We start from the raw sequence: 18,179 nt of genomic DNA on the forward strand, positions 1-18,179 counted from the left end.
AAACATCTGCATTCAGCTTGCTCAAACATCTCCCACCCCTGATGGAAACATCTGCATACAGCTTGGTCAAACATCTCCCACCCCTGATGGAAACATCTGTATGCAGCTTGGTCAAACATCTCCCACCCATGAAGGAAACCTCTGCATACAGCTTGGTCAAACATCTCCCACCCCTGAAGGAAACATCTGCATACAGCTTGGTCAAACATCTCCCACCCCTGAAAGAAACCTCTGCATGCAGCTTGGTCAAACATCTCCCACCCTTGATGGAAACCTCTGCATGCAGCTTGGTCAAACATCTCCCACCCCTGATGGAAACATCTGCATACAGCTTGGTCAAACATCTCCCACCCCTGAAGGAAACCTCTGCATGCAGCTTGGTCAAACATCTCCCACCCCTGAAGGAAACCTCTGCATGCAGCTTGGTCAAACATCTCCCACCACTGATGGAAACATCTGCATGCAGCTTGGTCAATCATCTCCCACCCCTGAAGGAAACATCTGCATGCAGCTTGGTCAAACATCTCCCACCCCTGAAGGAAACCTCTGCATGCAGCTTGGTCAAACATCTCCCACCCCTGATGGAAACCTCTGCATGCAGCTTGGTCAAACATCTCCCACCCCTGATGGAAACCTCTGCATGCAGCTTGGTCAAACATCTCCCACCCCTGAAGGAAACATCTGCATGCAGCTTGGTCAAACATCTCCCACCCCTGAAGGAAACCTCTGCATGCAGCTTGGTCAAACATCTCCCACCCCTGATGGAAACCTCTGCATGCAGCTTGGTCAAACATCTCCCACCCCTGAAGGAAACCTCTGCATGCAGCTTGGTCAAACATCTCCCACCCCTGATGGAAACCTCTGCATGCAGCTTGGTCAAACATCTCCCACCCCTGATGGAAACATCTGCATACAGCTTGGTCAAACATCTCCCACCCCTGAAGGAAACCTCTGCATGCAGCTTGGTCAAACATCTCCCACCCCTGAAGGAAACCTCTGCATGCAGCTTGGTCAAACATCTCCCACCCCTGATTGAAACCTCTGCATGCAGCTTGGTCAAACATCTCCCACCCCTGATGGAAACATCTGCATACAGTTTGGTCAAACATCTCCCACCCCTGAAGGAAACCTCTGCATGCAGCTTGGTCAAACATCTCCCACCCCTGAAGGAAACCTCTGCATGCAGCTTGGTCAAACATCTCCCACCACTGATGGAAACATCTGCATGCAGCTTGGTCAAACATCTCCCACCCCTGAAGGAAACATCTGCATGCAGATTGGTCAAACATCTCCCACCCCTGAAGGAAACCTCTGCATGCAGCTTGGTCAAACATCTCCCACCCTTGATGGAAACCTCTGCATGCAGCTTGGTCAAACATCTCCCACCCCTGAAGGAAACCTCTGCATGCAGCTTGGTCAAACATCTCCCACCCCTGAAGGAAACCTCTGCATGCAGCTTGGTCAAACATCTCCCACCCCTGATGCAAACCTCTGCATGCAGCTTGGTCAAACATCTCCCACCCCTGATGGAAACCTCTGCATGCAGCTTGGTCAAACATCTCCCACCCCTGAAGGAAACATCTGCATGCAGCTTGGTCAAACATCTCCCACCCCTGAAGGAAACCTCTGCATGCAGCTTGGTCAAACATCTCCCACCCCTGATGGAAACCTCTGCATGCAGCTTGGTCAAACATCTCCCACCCCTGATGGAAAAATCTGCGTTCAGTGTTGCATCTATGGAGCCAGTCAATGACATTTTAATGACATAACAGAGGTTCAGCCAGGCCAGATAAATCGGCCAAATACTGACAGAAGATCTGGCTCTAATGTGCCCACATGGGAACGTCCTGATAAGGACGACAACGCAGACGGGTGTCAGCAGAACCATTTCACGATTGGCTGGATACTTGTGACAACCCTAACTCTAACCCTAAGTTCATGCCATTCATCAACTTGACGGTGGAACAATGCAAGCATTAAGGACGTAAACGTGATAAATGCTGTCTCAAGTTCATGCAGGGCAATAAGAAAATGTCTTGTTCATTTCAATACTTGATTGTTAAGGTGATGTATTAACCAAACATTTGGTGTGCGTGTAAATACATAACAGTCTTACATGATCCTCATGACCTCGTTGAGGAAAATGCCATTGGTCAGCCTGAGGTAGCAGTTCTTGGCATCGTGGGAACCTTCCATGTAGACTGGGACACCTTTCTCTGCTGCCACCATCTTCTCAAAGAGCTGCACCTGGAGGAGAGAATCACCGTCAAGCCAACACAAACATGTCACTTGTTGCCTTTACAGAAGTTCAGGGGCCAAATCCTGCCTGGAAATGACCTCATACCAGGTTCAGTTTAAAACTTGGGAGACAAACATTTTGCAGCAAATTCCTAAAATTAGCAGAGTGCTCCTGTTGTTTGGAGGAACTTGGACCACCTTGAACACATTGGCAGATCCTTGTGTTGACATTTGAACCTTTGCTAGCAAACACTGGGGTCCAAACTTGTGCTTTACATGTTATAGGGACGGCGTGGCCAAGTTGGTAGAGTGGCCGTGCCAGCAATTGGGCAAGACACTTCACCCCTTGCTCCTGATGGCTGCTGGTTAGCGCCTTGCATGGCAGCTCCCGCCATCAGTGTGTGAATGTGTGTGTGAATGGGTGAATGTGGTAATACTGTCAAAGCGCTTTGAGTACCTTGAAGGTAGAAAAGCGCTATACAAGTATAACCCATTTATCATTTATCATTTATAATAATTATGTGTAAGTTATCACACAACTCTTATGCTTAAAGGCCGTTGCTATAGTGGGACGGTATAGCTCGGTTGGTAGAGCGGCCGTGCCAGCAACTTGAGGGTTGCAGGTTCGATCCGCGCCTCCGCCATCCTAGTCACTGCCGTTGTGTCCTTGGTCAAGACACTACCCACCTGCTCCCAGTGCCACCCACACTGGTTTAAATGTAACTTAGATTTTGGGTTTCACAATGTAAAGCGCTTTGAGTCACTTGAGAAAAAGCGCTATATAAATGTAATTCACTTCACTATAGTTATCATCAATTGTGCTGAAGTTGTACTTTTCTATCTGTGCAAAGGGCATACTTGCCAACCCTCCCGAATTTTCCGGGAGACTCCCGAATTTCAGTGCCTCTCCCGAAAATCTCCCGGGACAACCATTCTCCCGAAAATCTCCCGATTTCCAGCTGGACAACAATATTGGGGGCGTGCCTTAAAGGCACTGCCTTTAGCGTCGTCTCTCACCTGAAAAGGAGACTATTATATATGTCTCCGTTATCCATAGGTTTATCTATAACCCATAAAGTAGGCAGGCACGGAGCTATTTCTCAGCATGTGTTTATTCCAGCCGGCACGTTAATACACTGACACACAACATCCACAAGGCGGCGGCAACGCAGTATTATGGGCCACCTTGCGAGCAACATTCCGTTCTCATTTGCGGATGTTTTTAACAAATCCGTGAAGGATATGTTCCCGGATTCAGAGATCGCTCGCCAGTACTCAAATGGCACTCAAAAAGCTACTCAAATAGTGAAAGGTAAGTGTTATTTTTTTAAGTAAGCAGCAAGTACAGTACAGTTAGTAGTAGATTCATTACTGTACTATATATATATATGTATATATATATATGAACATAAGAAATACTTTAATTTCAGTGAATTCTAGCTATAAATATACTCCTCCATCTTAAACCCGCCTCCCGACCCCGACCCCTCCCCCAAACCCCGCCCACACCCCACCCCACCCAATCTCCCGAATTCGGAGGTCTCAAGGTTGGCAAGTATGGCAAAGGGACAACTTGCAATCCAAGATTGCGAGTCGTCTCGTATCAGTGTTTTTGACCAGAACATCGAGTACCGTGACGCAGACAAAGCAGAGACAGGGCGATATCACGAGTGTCAGCACATTTCCATTTCTGAATAATCATATATTGTGTCCAACTGGGGCTGCTGAAAATACCCCCCTTCCTTCAGAAGCAGCCTCAGTGATGTGACCAGGGACCTCCCAATCAAATAGAGCACGTGGGACTGGGAGATTGTAACTGAGTGTGCAGCCCCAAACGTCTCTCCTCATTGAGCCAAATTGAACTCTGTCTCTGCATGATTCCTTGCTTCTTGTCTGTTTAAAAGATGTCATCAGTGTTTGAACCTGACATTACATCACTCAGTTTATCCTCAAGGCACCCCTTTAAGTCCTTACCATGAATTGATTAACGTGGACCCCGACTTAAACAAGTTGAAAAACTTATTCGGGTGTTACCATTTAGTGGTCAATTGTACGGAATATGTAGAGTACTGTGCAATCTACTAATAAAAGTTTCAATCAATCAATCAAAACTCTCTTTTTTGGCCCTTACATTTGTTTAGTAATGTGGGAAACAGACCTTCCAATCTCAGTAAAAGTAAAATAATGCTATTTGGTAACAGTCGAAGAGAAAGTCAAACACAAATACAAATAGACGGAGTAGACATTGAAAGGGTAAAAGAAAACACATTGTTGGCTGTAATATCCATCCATTCATCCATCTTCTTCCGCTTAGCCGAGGTCGGGTCGCGGGGTCAGCAGCCTAAGCAGGGAAGCCCAGGCTTCCCTCTCCCCAGCCACTTCGTCCAGCTCCTCCTGGGGGATCCCGAGGCGTTCCCAGGCCAGCCGGGAGAGATAGTCTTCCCAACATGTCCTGGGTCTTCTCCGTGGCCTTCTACCGGTTGGACGTGTCCGAAACACCTCCCGAGGGAAGCGTTCGGGTGACATCCTGACCAGATGCCCGAACCACCTCATCTGGCTCCTCTCGATGTGGAGGAGCAGCGGCTTTACTTTGAGCTCCCCCCGGATGACAGAGCTTCTCACCCTATCTCTAAGGGAGAGCCCCGCCACCCGGCGGAGGGAAACTCATTTCGGCCGCTTGTACCCGTGATCTTGTCCTTTCGGTCATAACCCAAAGCTCATGACCATAGGTGAGGATGGGAACGTAGATCGACCGGTAAATCAAGAGCTTTGCCTTCCGGCTCAGCTCCTTCTTCACCACAACGGATCGATACAGCGTCCGCATTACTGAAGACGCCGCACCGATCCGCCTGTCGATCTCACGATCCACTCTTCCCTCACTTGTGAACAAGACTCCGAGGTACTTTAACTCCTCCACTTGGGGCAGGGTCTCCTCCCCAACCCGGAGATGGCACTCCACTTTTTTGCGGGAGAGAACCATGGACTCGGACTTGGAGGTGCTGATTCCCATCCCAGTCGCTTCACACTCGGCTGCGAACCGATCCAGTGAGAGCTGAAGATCTTGGCCAGAGGAAGCCATCAGGACCACATCATCTGCAAATAGCAGAGACCTAATCCTGCAGCCACCAAACCAGATACCCTCAACGCCCTGACTGCGCCTAGAAATTCTGTCCATAAAGGTTATGAACAGAATCGGTGACAAAGGGCAGCCTTGGCGGAATCCAACCCTCATTGGAAACGTGTCCGACTTACTGCCGGCAATGCGGACCAAGCTCTGACACTGATTATACAGGGAGCGAACCGCCACAATAAGACAGTCCGTTACCCCATACACTCTGAGCACTCAACACAGGACTTCCCGGGGTACACGGTCGAAAGCCTTCTCCAAGTCCACAAAGCACATGTAGACTGGTTGGGCAAACTCCCATGCACCCTCAAGAACCCTGCCGAGAGTATAAAGCTGGTCCACAGTTCCACGACCAGGACAAAAACCATACTGTTCCTCCTGAATCCGAGGTTCGACTATCCGGCGTAGCCTCCTCTCCAGTACACCTGAATAGACCTTACCGGGAAGGCTGAGGAGTGTGATAGTTGGAACACACCCTCCGGTTCCCCTTCTTAAAGAGAGGAACCACCACCCCGGTCTGCCAATCCAGAGGTACCGCCCCCGATGTCCACGCGATGTTGCAGAGTCTTGTCAACCAAGACAGCCCCACAACATCCAGAGCCTTAAGGAACTCTGGGCGGATCTCATCCACCCCCGGGGCCTTGCCACTGTAATAATAGATGATGAAATGAAATGGAAATCTCATGTAAAAAATATAAAGTGGCAAACAAGTCAATAAGAAATGAAACAAAACATGTTCTAGACCAAAAATCACTTCATATTCTCTACTGCTCACTAGTGTTACATATCTGACTTATTGGGGCGGTATAGCTCGGTTGGTCGAGTGGCCGTGCCAGCAACTTGAGGGTTCCAGGTTCGATCCCCGCTTCCGCCATCCTAGTTACTGCTGTTGTATCGTTGGGCAAGACACTTTACCCACCTGCTCCCAGTGCCACCCACACTGGTTTAAATGTAACTTAGATATTGGGTTTAACTACGTAAAAGTGCTTTGAGTCACTAGAGAAAAGCGCTATATAAATGTAATTCACACTATTGTGTAGAAATATGGGAAATAACTACAAAAGTACAATTCAGTCACTGACTGTGTTACAAAAAATATGAGTTATAATAGTACATAATGTTGGCTATAGAGAACAACTTTATTTATTCAATCACAATTATTGAAATTCAATGATTTGGTAAAATTGCAAACCTCTAAAATGATGTACAAAGCAAGAATGTACGACAATTCTTCTCAACAAAAGAAGAGAAATATAACCTTAGAGAAAGTCTAATTTAAAACATGTGTACGCATGTACAACACTTAAGACCTTTAGCATATCAGTATGTGGAATTAAATGCTGGAATGGATTAACCAAACAAAGTACTTATATGATCCAGTTTTGTACAAAGTACAAAGAAGAAGAACTATGAGAAATACCTTCAACCTTCATCTTCATCTCAGTATGTTCATCATGACTGACTTCATTATCTATTACAAGAACTGCTGTATGATCATTCAACGATGTCATTGTGCTACAAAGAGAAGACAGTAAGTGAACATATGTATTTGTAAACACTCTATACCAGGCCTGGGCAATTATTTTGACTTGGGGGGCCAAATTTAGAGAAAAAAATGTATCTGGGTGCCGGTATATGTATTTTTAGGAACACTAATACAAAACCTCACAATAATGTCTGAATGCTAAAAACTTTATGACAGAGCGCCTTAAAAAACGGAATGCAATTTTACATATTTTTACTGAATGAGACACCCAGAATGTACATGAGAATAAAGAATGTGGGATTTACAATATTAACTATGAAGGATAAAACACTGAATATTGACAACATATGAACGTCACCCCCCCTCTCCATCCACATATTTTACAATCAAGCGAAACACAACAAAAATGCAAGAAACACAGCGAAATATGAACGCGAAGGGGAAAAAAAACATTTAAAAAACCCACCTACAATCTGAGATATGTGATCACTAAGATTTAGAACTTTGTTGTAAAAATCTCTTTCCGCGTCTGTCCCTGACACCCACATTTCAGGCTCTGGAAACACTCTGTGGAAACACTCCCCACCCACACTGCTTGGTACCTCGTCTGAGCTGCTGAGACTTAGATGACCAAAGTAACTAAATAGATTACCATAGTAACTGATTAGATGACCATAGTAACTAATTAGATTATCATAGTGCAGACTTGTAGAGCTACTTGCACACCCCAACTCTGACTCTTTAAGTCACCCTGCAGACTTGTAGAGCTACTACCCCAACTCTGACTCTTTAAGTCACCCTGCAGACTTTTAGAGCTACTTGCACACCCCAACTCTGACTCTTTAAGTCACCCTGCAGACTTGTAGAGCTACTACCCCAACTCTGACTCTTTAAGTCACCCTGCAGACTTGTAAAGCTACTATCCCAACTCTGACTCTTTAAGTCACCCTACAGACTTGTAGAGCTACGAGCACACCCCAACTCTGACTCTTTAAGTCACCCTGCAGACTTGTAGAGCTACTACCCCAACTATGACTCTTTAAGTCACCCTGCAGACTTGTAGAACTACAACCCCAACTCTGACTCTTCAAGTCACTCTGCAGACTTGGAGAGCTACTACCCCAACTCTGACTTTAAGTCACCCTGCAGACTTGTAGAGCTACATGCACACCCCAACTCTGACTTTTTTAGTCACCCTGCAGACTTGCAGAGCTACTACCCCAACTCTGACTCTTTAAGTCATCCTGCAGACTTGTAGAGCTACTACCCCAACTCTGACTTTTTAAGTCACCCTGCAGACTTATAGAGCTACGACCCCAACTCTGACTCTTTAAGTCACCCTGCAGACTTGTAGAGCTACTTGCACACCCCAACTCTGACTCTTTAAGTCACCCTGCAGACTTGTAGAGCTACTTGCAGACCCCAACTCTAACTCTTTAAGTCACCCTGCAGTCTTGTAGCGCTACTTGCACACCCCAACTCTGACTCTTCAAGGCACCCTGCAGACTTTTATAGCTACTATCCCAACTCTGACTCTTTAAGTCACCCTGCAGACTTGTAAAGCTACTATCCCAACTCTGACTCTTTAAGTCACCCTACAGACTTGTAGAGCTACGAGCACACCCCAACTCTGACTCTTTAAGTCACCCTGCAGACTTGTAGAGCTACTACCCCAACTCTGACTCTTTAAGTCACCCTGCAGACTTGTAGAGCTACAACCCCAACTCTGACTCTTCAAGTCACTCTGCAGACTTGTAGAGCTACTACCCCAACTCTGACTCTTTAAGTCACCCTGCAGACTTGTAGAACTACTTGCACACCCCAACTCTGACTCTTTAAGTCACCCTGCAGACTTGTAGAACGACTTGCACACCCCAACTCTGACTCTTTAAGTCACCCTGCAGACTTGTAGAGCTACTTGCACACCCCGACTCTGAAAGTCACCCTGCAGACTTGTAGAGCTACTATCCCAACTCTGACTTTTTAAGTCACCCTGCAGACTTGTAGAGCTACTACCCCAACTCTGACTCTTTAAGTCACCTTGCAGACTTGTAAAGCTACTATCCCAACTCTGACTCTTTAAGTCACCCTGCAGACTTGTAGAGCTACTAGCACACCCCAACTGTGACTCTTTAAGTCACCCTGCAGACTTGTAGAGCTACAACCCCAACTCTGACTCTTCAAGTCACTCTGCAGACTTGTACAGCTACTACCCCAACTCTGACTCTTTAAGTCACCCTGCAGATTTGTAAAGCTACTTGCACACCCCATCTCTGACTCTTTAAGTCACCCTGCAGACTTGTAGAGCTGCTACCCCAACTCTGACTCTTTAAGTCACCCTGCAGACTTACAGAGCTACTTGCACACCCCAACTCTGACTCTTTAAGTCAGCCTGCAGACTTGTAGAGCTACTTGCACACCCCGACTCTGAAAGTCACCCTGCAGACTTGCAGAGCTACTACCCCAACTCTGACTCTTTAAGTCACCCTGCAGACTTGTAGAGCTACTTGCACACCCCAACTCTGACTCTTTAAGTCACCCAGCAAGGTTGTGTTTGCATGCTAAATAGTCTTCATCCAGCAGCAGGATCCTGCAGGCTGATTGGCCCTCATGTGGAAAAGTACTTTTACAAAGTGCGTCCAAGGACACGGAAGTGTGACAACTCAACATGTTACACAAAGAACAACAAAAAGCGGTTATGAAGCGACAAAGGAAGCTTTATAAAAAAAGAAGAAGAAAAAGGAGAAGTGCAGCCGTTTATTTTTCCGCACACAAAGAACAATTCTGTTGTCCAAGTTAATAGCAAACTATCATAGACTTTCTTGTCAGAGGGACAATGATGACCTTATCTACAGGCGAGTGAGGAACCAGAGGTGACTTACCCACTGCACCACCGCGCTCTCCATGAAGTCTTCCATCATCGCCATCACACTGGAGTCCATCGTAGTCCAGGTGTGGAACAACAATATTTCAGGTGTGGAACAACAATATTTCGGGTGTGGAACAGCAATATTTCACACAGGGTCCATCTTCTGTCACCTCAACTACTTTGACACTTGGTGGGCCTTGTAGCTCCTCCCCTTTCTGACACGTCCTCTTCCTGTCTGACTGTGACTCGTAGTTTCGTTGCAAAACCACACCGGAATTGTGTCACCAGCTTTATTGTGCTTGCCTTCTTTCCACACCACCTACATATTGTTGCTGCTATTAACGGTCATAACACACGTGGTGTGCCACTTCTGTTGGGTGAATCATGACACCTCGTGACCGGGCCTCATTTCCTCATTCATGCTTGGTAAAACACAAACCATTATTATGTTTCATTTACTCATGTTTTCATACTGATCTCCCAGAAGTGCTTTATGCTCACTTTCTGTCCGTTCCAGTCAGACATTAGAAACCATAAAGAATGTTTCTACATTGTTGCTTCATGGCCTGAAGCTGCGTCCACACACTGTGTGATGGCGCCCTCTGCTGGTGAAAGCTGCGTCCACACACTGTGTGATGGCGCCCTCTGCTGGTGAAAGCTGTGTCCACACACTGTGCGATGGCGCTCTCTGCTGGTGAAAGTGCAAATAACATGCAATTGAACCTGCCCAAACTAATGAGAGCCTTATGAGTGTTCCTTGACAATATTGTCAAAACTTAAATAAATAAATATTGATACGTGTGTTGTATTGGATCTTGTTAGATGGTGTAGCTGCATTTATATTGTGGGGATGATGTACCGGGGGCCTCAAGCGCAAGGTGGCCCCTAAACTTTTGTACAGTTTGGATATTTTTTATTTTTTTTGCTTTTTAAATGATAAAAAAATGATTTTAATGTTAACATAATATACATATAGAGTTCAATAATAGGTTACTCAAATCCAATTAAGAGAGTCAACTTCTATCAAAACTGCAAAACTAGTTTGTTAATTTTCATTTTTGTTTTTATTTAATTCATTGAAGGTCAAAATGATAAGTAAAAAAAAAAAAAAAGACTAAAAAGGAGCAGAAAGAAGTATAAACCTATATTATCTGCCCCCTATTCACACATTTACATTTGTTGCGCAGCTCAGAAAAGTTACTATGGCAATAGTTCTATTTTGTATCAACAAAATAAACAATAATTCACTCTAAATCCAACATTTTAGTCATCATGTTTATCTTTTTTTTAAATACAGAAATAAATTTGCTTAGTTTTGTTCCACCTTGACCCATCAGCGATCCTGTTCTGTCTCCCTGTTATGTTTGATTCTGTTCTGTCTCCCTGTAATGGTTGATCCTGTTCTGTCTCCCTGTAATGTTTGATCCTGTTCTGTCTCCCTGTAATGTTTAATCCTGTTCTGTCTCCCTGTACTGTTTGATCCTGTTCTGTCTGCCTGTAATGTTTGATCCTGTTCTGTCAGCCTGTAATGTTTGATCCTGTTCTGTCAGCCTGTAATATTTGATCCTGTTCTGTCAGCCTGTAATATTTGATCCTGTTCTGTCTGCCTGTAATGTTTGATCCTGTTCTGTCAGCCTGTAATGTTTGATCCTGTTCTGTCTCCCTGTAATGTTTAATCCTGGTCTGTCTGCCTGTAATGTTTGATCCTGTTCTGTCTCCCTGTAATGTTTGATCCTGTTCTGTCTGCCTGTAATGTTTGATCCTGTTCTGTCTGCCTGTAATATTTGATCCTGTTCTGTCTCCCTGTAATATTTGATCCTGTTCTGTCTCTCTGTAATGTTTGATCCTGTTCTGTCTCCCTGTAATATTTGATCCTGTTCTGTCTCCCTGTAATGTTTGATCCTGTTCTGTCTCCCTGTAATATTTGATCCTGTTCTGTCTCTCTGTAATGTTTAATCCTGTTCTGTCTCCCTGTACTGTTTGATCCTGTTCTGTCTCCCTGTAATGTTTGATCCTGGTCTGTCTCCCTGTAATGTTTGATCCTGTTCTGTCTGCCTGTAATGTTTGATCCTGTTCTGTCTGCCTGTAATGTTTGATCCTGTTCTGTCTCCCTGTAATGTTTGATCCTGTTCTGTCTCCCTGTAATATTTGATCCTGTTCTGTCTCTCTGTAATGTTTAATCCTGTTCTGTCTCCCTGTACTGTTTGATCCTGTTCTGTCTCCCTGTAATGTTTGATCCTGTTCTGTCTGCCTGTAATGTTTGATCCTGTTCTGTCTCCCTGTAATATTTAATCCTGTTCTGTCTCTCTGTAATGTTTGATCCTGTTCTGTCTCCCTGTAATGTTTGATCCTGTTCTGTCTCCCTGTAATGTTTAATCCTGTTCTGTCTCCCTGTACTGTTTGATCCTGTTCTGTCTCCCTGTAATGTTTGATCCTGTTCTGTCTGCCTGTAATGTTTGATCCTGTTCTGTCTGCCTGTAATGTTTGATCCTGTTCTGTCTCCCTGTAATGTTTAATCCTGTTCTGTCTCCCTGTACTGTTTGATCCTGTTCTGTCTCCCTGTAATGTTTGATCCTGTTCTGTCTGCCTGTAATGTTTGATCCTGTTCTGTCTGCCTGTAATGTTTGATCCTGTTCTGTCTGCCTGTAATGTTTGATCCTGTTCTGTCTCCCTGTAATGCTTGATCCTGTTCTGTCTCCCTGTAATGTTTGATCCTGTTCTGTCAGTGAAATCAACAAAAATATACAATGCTTTTTTTTTTTTTTTTTAGCTATTCCTCTACTTTTAATAAAATAGTTTTAGATATTTTAACCTTTGCAGCATTTAAATGCTGCAAAGCAAATTATGTGGGCTTTGTACCGAGGATGTCGTTGTGGCTTGTGCAGCCCTTTGAGACACTTGTGATTTAGGGCTATATAAATAAAGATTGATTGATTGATTGATTGATTAAATGTAATTTCCATGACACATTTTCATTTATCATAACCCCCAAAAACTTGATCTCCTATTCCTTTGTTCTTTGAATCTCACCTCCTTTGACGTATAAAATTAGCCATTGTTGCGTTTGGACCAGTTGTTCCTCCCAGGGAATTCAAGTTTCTGGTCGTCGCTCCCAAGCTCTTTACGACACTTAAAGCTGAGTAAAAGAACCACCAGAGACAGAATAGGTATTTTGTAATATATTTGCAAATCTTTGTAAATATAATGAGACCAGTCCAGCATAGAACATTCAACCGCGCAGCTAAGATGATCTGCCCTAAAAAAATGGAAACCTTCTATTCTATAAAGTCTCTCTCCCTCCCACCCTCGCTGTCTTGTCTTTCCAGCCCAAACACATGCCCATTGTCCTCCGCACCTGGACATAAGAAGAGATAAAAGAAGGAGTATCTCTCCTCCTTACATTCCATACCCAAGGTTAGCAGACAGTTTTTGCAGACAACCAAAAGACCACAATTGAAAGAAAAACACTGGCTGTTTTGTAATATGATTATGAAATTAAAGAAGTAACACTTAAATACGGATATATGTAAATATATGCCTCCGACACCATCCACACCTTTCCTACTACTACAAAAACAACAGGAATGTAGTTCTAGAAGTATTCAAGGACCATCTATCAACATCAAACCATCATTTAATTGTGATTAATTTCAGGTACCTGGAACACAAGCTAGGCAAACCTCGCTTGGAACACTTCACATAACGTCATCAAAGTTCACCCAGTAGCATTAAAAACACAACACCAACATTTTGGAACAAGGCTGAGGTGATAAAAGAAATATCTTTACTTATCTGCCTTGTCGATACATTTCACTTGCTCACCTTAATAACTGTGTTGCGTTCAAGGACCCTCCGTGAAAGTTGGAAACAGAGGCTTTAAAGACAGGAAATGTACTAACATGATGATCTAGAGATGGTAATTCTGTGTGGATGAGCTTATCTCTACTTTACACGCTAAAGTCAAGGAAAACTTGATGTATTTTTAATCATATTTAAACGAATATTGACGGGTTATATAATTATTTAAATCCATATTCTGGTGGATTTGTATTCAATTTTTTTTAAACAAAGCCAAATTATCTAAATAAAATAATCATGTCTTGAAAAAGTGTGTTTTAAAAAGTGTGTTTTAACCCTGTAAAACCCCTTGTTGTAAAATTACGTTACCTTTAACCATCCTAAAAAACAATCCGTTATATATATTTTATTTTTTTACCACATTTGCATAGTCATTGGGTCCTATTGTTCAGTCTCACAAGGCTATTGGATCTTAAATTTGTTTATAAGTCACGCCTTCTGGCCATGAACTCACACAACCTCTCAAGGTTTCCTTCGAACAACATCTATTTGTTTCATTGGACTGGATTCATCAGATTCAAGTAAGTAAAATGTCTTTTATATTTTTTGGGGTTGTTATTACAATGTCTAGAGCAGTGTTTTTCAACCTTTTTTGAGCCAAGGCACATTTTTAGTGTTGAAAAAAATCCGGAGGCACACGACCAGCAGAAATCATTAAAAAACAAAACTCAGTTGACAGTAAAAAGTCGTTGTTGCAATTGTTGGATATGAATTTAAAGCATAACTATCAATATAGCTCTTGTCTCAAAGTAGGTGTACTGTAACAACATGACTTATTTAGAGTTATTTGCTGTTTTCCTGTGTGTAGTGTTTTAGTTATTGTCTTGCGCTCCTATTTTGGTGGCTTTTTCTCTTTTTTGGGGGGTATTTTCAGTTTCATGTCTGCCTTTAAGCGATATTTCCCGCATCTATTTTGTTTTAGCAATCAAGAATATTTCAGTTGTTTGTATCCGTCTTTGTGGGGACATTGTTGATTGTCATGTCATGTTCGAATGTACATTGCCTTTGCTCCACAGTAAGTCTTTGCTGTCGTCCAGCATTCAGCCAGTTCAGTGCATAGCCTCCCCTACGCCAGAGGTGGGTAGAGTAGCCAGAAATTGTACTCAAGTAAGAGTACTGTTACTTTAGAGATTTATTACTCAAGTAAAAGTAAGGAGTAGTCACCCAAATATTTACTTGAGTAAAAGTAAAAAGTATGTTGTAAAAAAACTACTCAAGTACTGAGTAACTGATGAGTAACATACACACACATATCATATATATATATATATATATATATATATATATATATATATATATATATATATATATATATATACACACACACACATATACATATATATATATATATATACATAGATATATACAGTATATAATTATTTATTTTTTTTTTGCCGTTTTTGTTTACATGTTAATAGTGTTTTAATGAATATACATGCATGTTTAACATATAGATTCCTTTCTTTCATGAAGACAAGAATATAAGTTGGTGTATTACCTGATTCTGATGACTTGCATTGATTGTAATCAGACAGTAGTGATGACAAACGTCCAGGTTTTCAAATGGAGGAGAAAAAAAGTTCCTCCTTTCTGTCTAATACCACATGAAAGTGGTTGGTTTTTGGCATCTTATATGTCCACCTTCCATATTCGTTTTTATACACTTTACAAGAAATACATTGGCGGCAAACTCCGTAGCTTGCTAGCTTGTTTGCGCAGGCTTTCGGAGACTCTTATTTTGAAAGCGCAGGCGCGATGGAGCGGCACTTTTATTGTGAAGACAGGAACTGTGCAGTCAGTCTTTAGGCTTACGGTTGAAGTAAAAAATTGTATTTTTTCCTTCACACTTTTGATTGATTGATTGGAACTTGTATTAGTAGATTGCACAGTACAGTACATATTCCGTACAATTGACCACTAAATGGTAACACCCCAATAAGTTTTTCAACTTGTTTAAGTCAGGTCATGTGACCCCTGGCTCTGTTTGATTGGTCCAACGTCACCAGTGACTGCATCTGATTGGTGGAACGGAGTGAACGTCACCAGTGACTGTATTTGTTGAAACGCAGGCACTATGAAGGTCTGTCTGACAGACCAAAACAAACAAAGCGTGCATTAACAGATCGATAAAAATTAGTAGCGAGTAGCGAGCTGAATGTAGATAAAAGTAGCGGAGTAAAAGTAGCGTTTCTTCTCTATAAATATACTCAAGAAAAAGTAAAAGTATGTTGCATTAAAACTACTCTTAGAAGTACAATTTATCCCAAAAGTTACTCAAGTAGATGTAACGGAGTAAATGTAGCGCGTTACTACCCACCTCTGCCCTACGCTTTAATGCCTTCTCTTAGGGGCACTCACCTTTTGTTTATTTTTGGTCTAAGCATTGGACACCTTTTTACCTGCACGCTGCCTCCCGCTGTTTCCGACATCTACAAAACAATTAGCTACTGGCCGCCACCTACTGATATGGAAGAGTATTACACGGTTACTCTGCCGAGCTCTAGACAGCTCAGACACTCAACAACAACACATCATTTGCACACTAAAATATTTTTAACCCAAATAGGTGAAATTAGATAATCTCCCACGGCACACCAGACTGTATCTCACGGCACACTAGTGTGCCACGGCACAGTGGTTGAAAAACACTGGTCTAGAGCATGTACATTTGTAGTTATTGTGGAACAGATGTATCAATTTTCATTTAGAGCTTGTTATATAATTGTTGCAATTATACAACACTGGGTGACTGTGGTAGTCAAAATAGCTGGCTTGTTGCAGTGGGCTCAAACAGGTTGTATTCCCTCCACTACATAACTGCCTGAAGTATTTTCTCTTTACATGGATAGTATACATTCTACCATTGGCGTTGTTAGGCCTACCGTATTTTCCACACCATAAGCCGCCCTGGGTTATAAGCCGCGCCTTCAATGAACGGCATATTTCAAAACTTTGTCCACCTATAAGCCGCCCCGTGTTATAAGCCGCATCTAACTGCGCTAAATGGAATGTCAAAAAAACAGTCAGATAGGTCATCCAACCATCCATCCATCCATTTTCTACTGCTTATTCCCTTTTGGGGTCGCGGGGGGCGCTGGAGCCTATCTCAGCTACAATCGGGCGGAAGACGGGGTACACCCTGGACAAGTCGCCACCTCATCGCAGGGCCAGATAGGTCAGTCAAACTTTAATAATATATTAAAAACCAGCGTTCTAACAACTCTGTTCACTCCCAAAATGTATGGTAATGTGCAAATGTGCAAACAATAAGCATCAATAACTTAATGTTGCTCGAACGTTAATGTCACAACACACAAAATAAACATAACGCTCACTTTCTGAAGTTATTCTTCATTCATAAATCCCTCGAATTCTTCTCCTTCGGTGTCCGAATTAAAAAGTTGGGCGAATACGGGATCCAAAATGGCCGGCTCCGTCTCGTCGCAGTTCTGTGAATCCTGCCTTCCGGAAAGCTCGGACCACAGTTGTGACCGAAATATCCGCCCAGGCATTTACGATCCACTGGCAGATGTTGGCGTATGTCGTCCGGCGCTGTCTCCCTGTCTTAGTGAAGGTGTGTTCGCCTTCGGTCATCCACTGTTCCCACGCCGTTCGCAGTCGTGCTTTAAATGCCCTGTTGACACCAATATCGAGCGGTTGGAGTTCTTTGGTTAAATATTGCCTTAAGTTTAAATTCTGCGTTATACGCGTGTCGCTTAGTAGGAGCCATTTTGTGGTCTTTACAGATGTAAACACACAAATGAAATGAAACGCAATATCCGGGGGCTTCTTCTTCTATGGGGGCGGGTGGTTGCTTACAGTAGAAGAAGAAGCGCTTCCTCTTCTATGGGGGCAGGTGCTTACCTTGGCGATTGCTTACCATAGAAGAAGAAGCGCTTCCTCTTCTACGGGGAAAAAAGATGGCGGCTGTTTACCGTAGTTGCGAGCAGTGTTGGGTTAGTTACTGAAAACCAGTAACTAGTTACAGTTACTAGTTACTTTATTTCAAAAGTAACTCAGTTACTAACTCAGTTACTTAAACCAAAAAGTAATGCGTTACTGTGAAAAGTAACTATTTAGTTACTTATATATATATTTTTTTTTATTTTAAGGCCCCATTTAATGCACTTTTAGCCTTCATTTTAGTACTGTTATTGCACTGGAGAATAATACAATCTGTTGATCAACTTGACATGCATTTGCATCACTGAACTCTGCTAAGCAATGTGCTCTACATACAACACACAAAGACAAAGATATGTTTTAAAGGGCCAATTTGTTTCAGACCAGAACAAATTGACAAAACTATTTTAAATAGCTGCAACTTAACATACATAAGTAACAAACAGCATAATAACAACATAGCTGTAAAACAAGAAAGGCACACACTACATACATAAAGCCTAACCAGGCGTTTTCTCAAGGAATTCTGAAATAAAATCATGTCTGAAGCCCAGAACACTCTACACATTTCCCCACTTAGGTTAGAGAAAAGGAAATATTAGCCTGGCCCACTAGTATCCTTCTTTAGGTTTGTGAACTTTATAGTCTAAACATTTAGAGTGATGTGATAATCAAACACTCTAAAAGTTTAAAATGAA

At 42.9% G+C, this 18,179-nt stretch overlaps 1 protein-coding gene across 3 annotated transcripts in view; it reads right to left on the reverse strand.

Moving 5' to 3' along the window:
- Positions 1-9,899, reverse strand: part of ccdc88b (coiled-coil domain containing 88B) — a 231,135-nt gene extending 221,236 nt beyond the window's left edge. For 2 of the 3 annotated variants that reach the window (XM_061930450.2, XM_061930449.2), the window contains exons 1-2: positions 9,734-9,899; positions 2,117-2,247 (exon numbers count right to left, since the gene is read on the reverse strand). In XM_061930450.2, the coding sequence (XP_061786434.1) occupies positions 2,117-2,247; positions 9,734-9,793 (191 nt within the window). In that variant the 5' untranslated portion in view covers positions 9,794-9,899. Of the gene's footprint in view, positions 1-2,116; positions 2,248-6,785; positions 6,792-9,733 lie in introns of those variants that run through there. The other variant, XM_072912467.1, reaches the window with a different exon arrangement.
- Positions 9,900-18,179: the final 8,280 nt, after the last annotated feature.

The sequence above is a fragment of the Nerophis lumbriciformis genome, linkage group LG36 (assembly GCF_033978685.3).
Source record: "Nerophis lumbriciformis linkage group LG36, RoL_Nlum_v2.1, whole genome shotgun sequence".
Classification (NCBI taxonomy): domain Eukaryota; kingdom Metazoa; phylum Chordata; class Actinopteri; order Syngnathiformes; family Syngnathidae; genus Nerophis; species Nerophis lumbriciformis.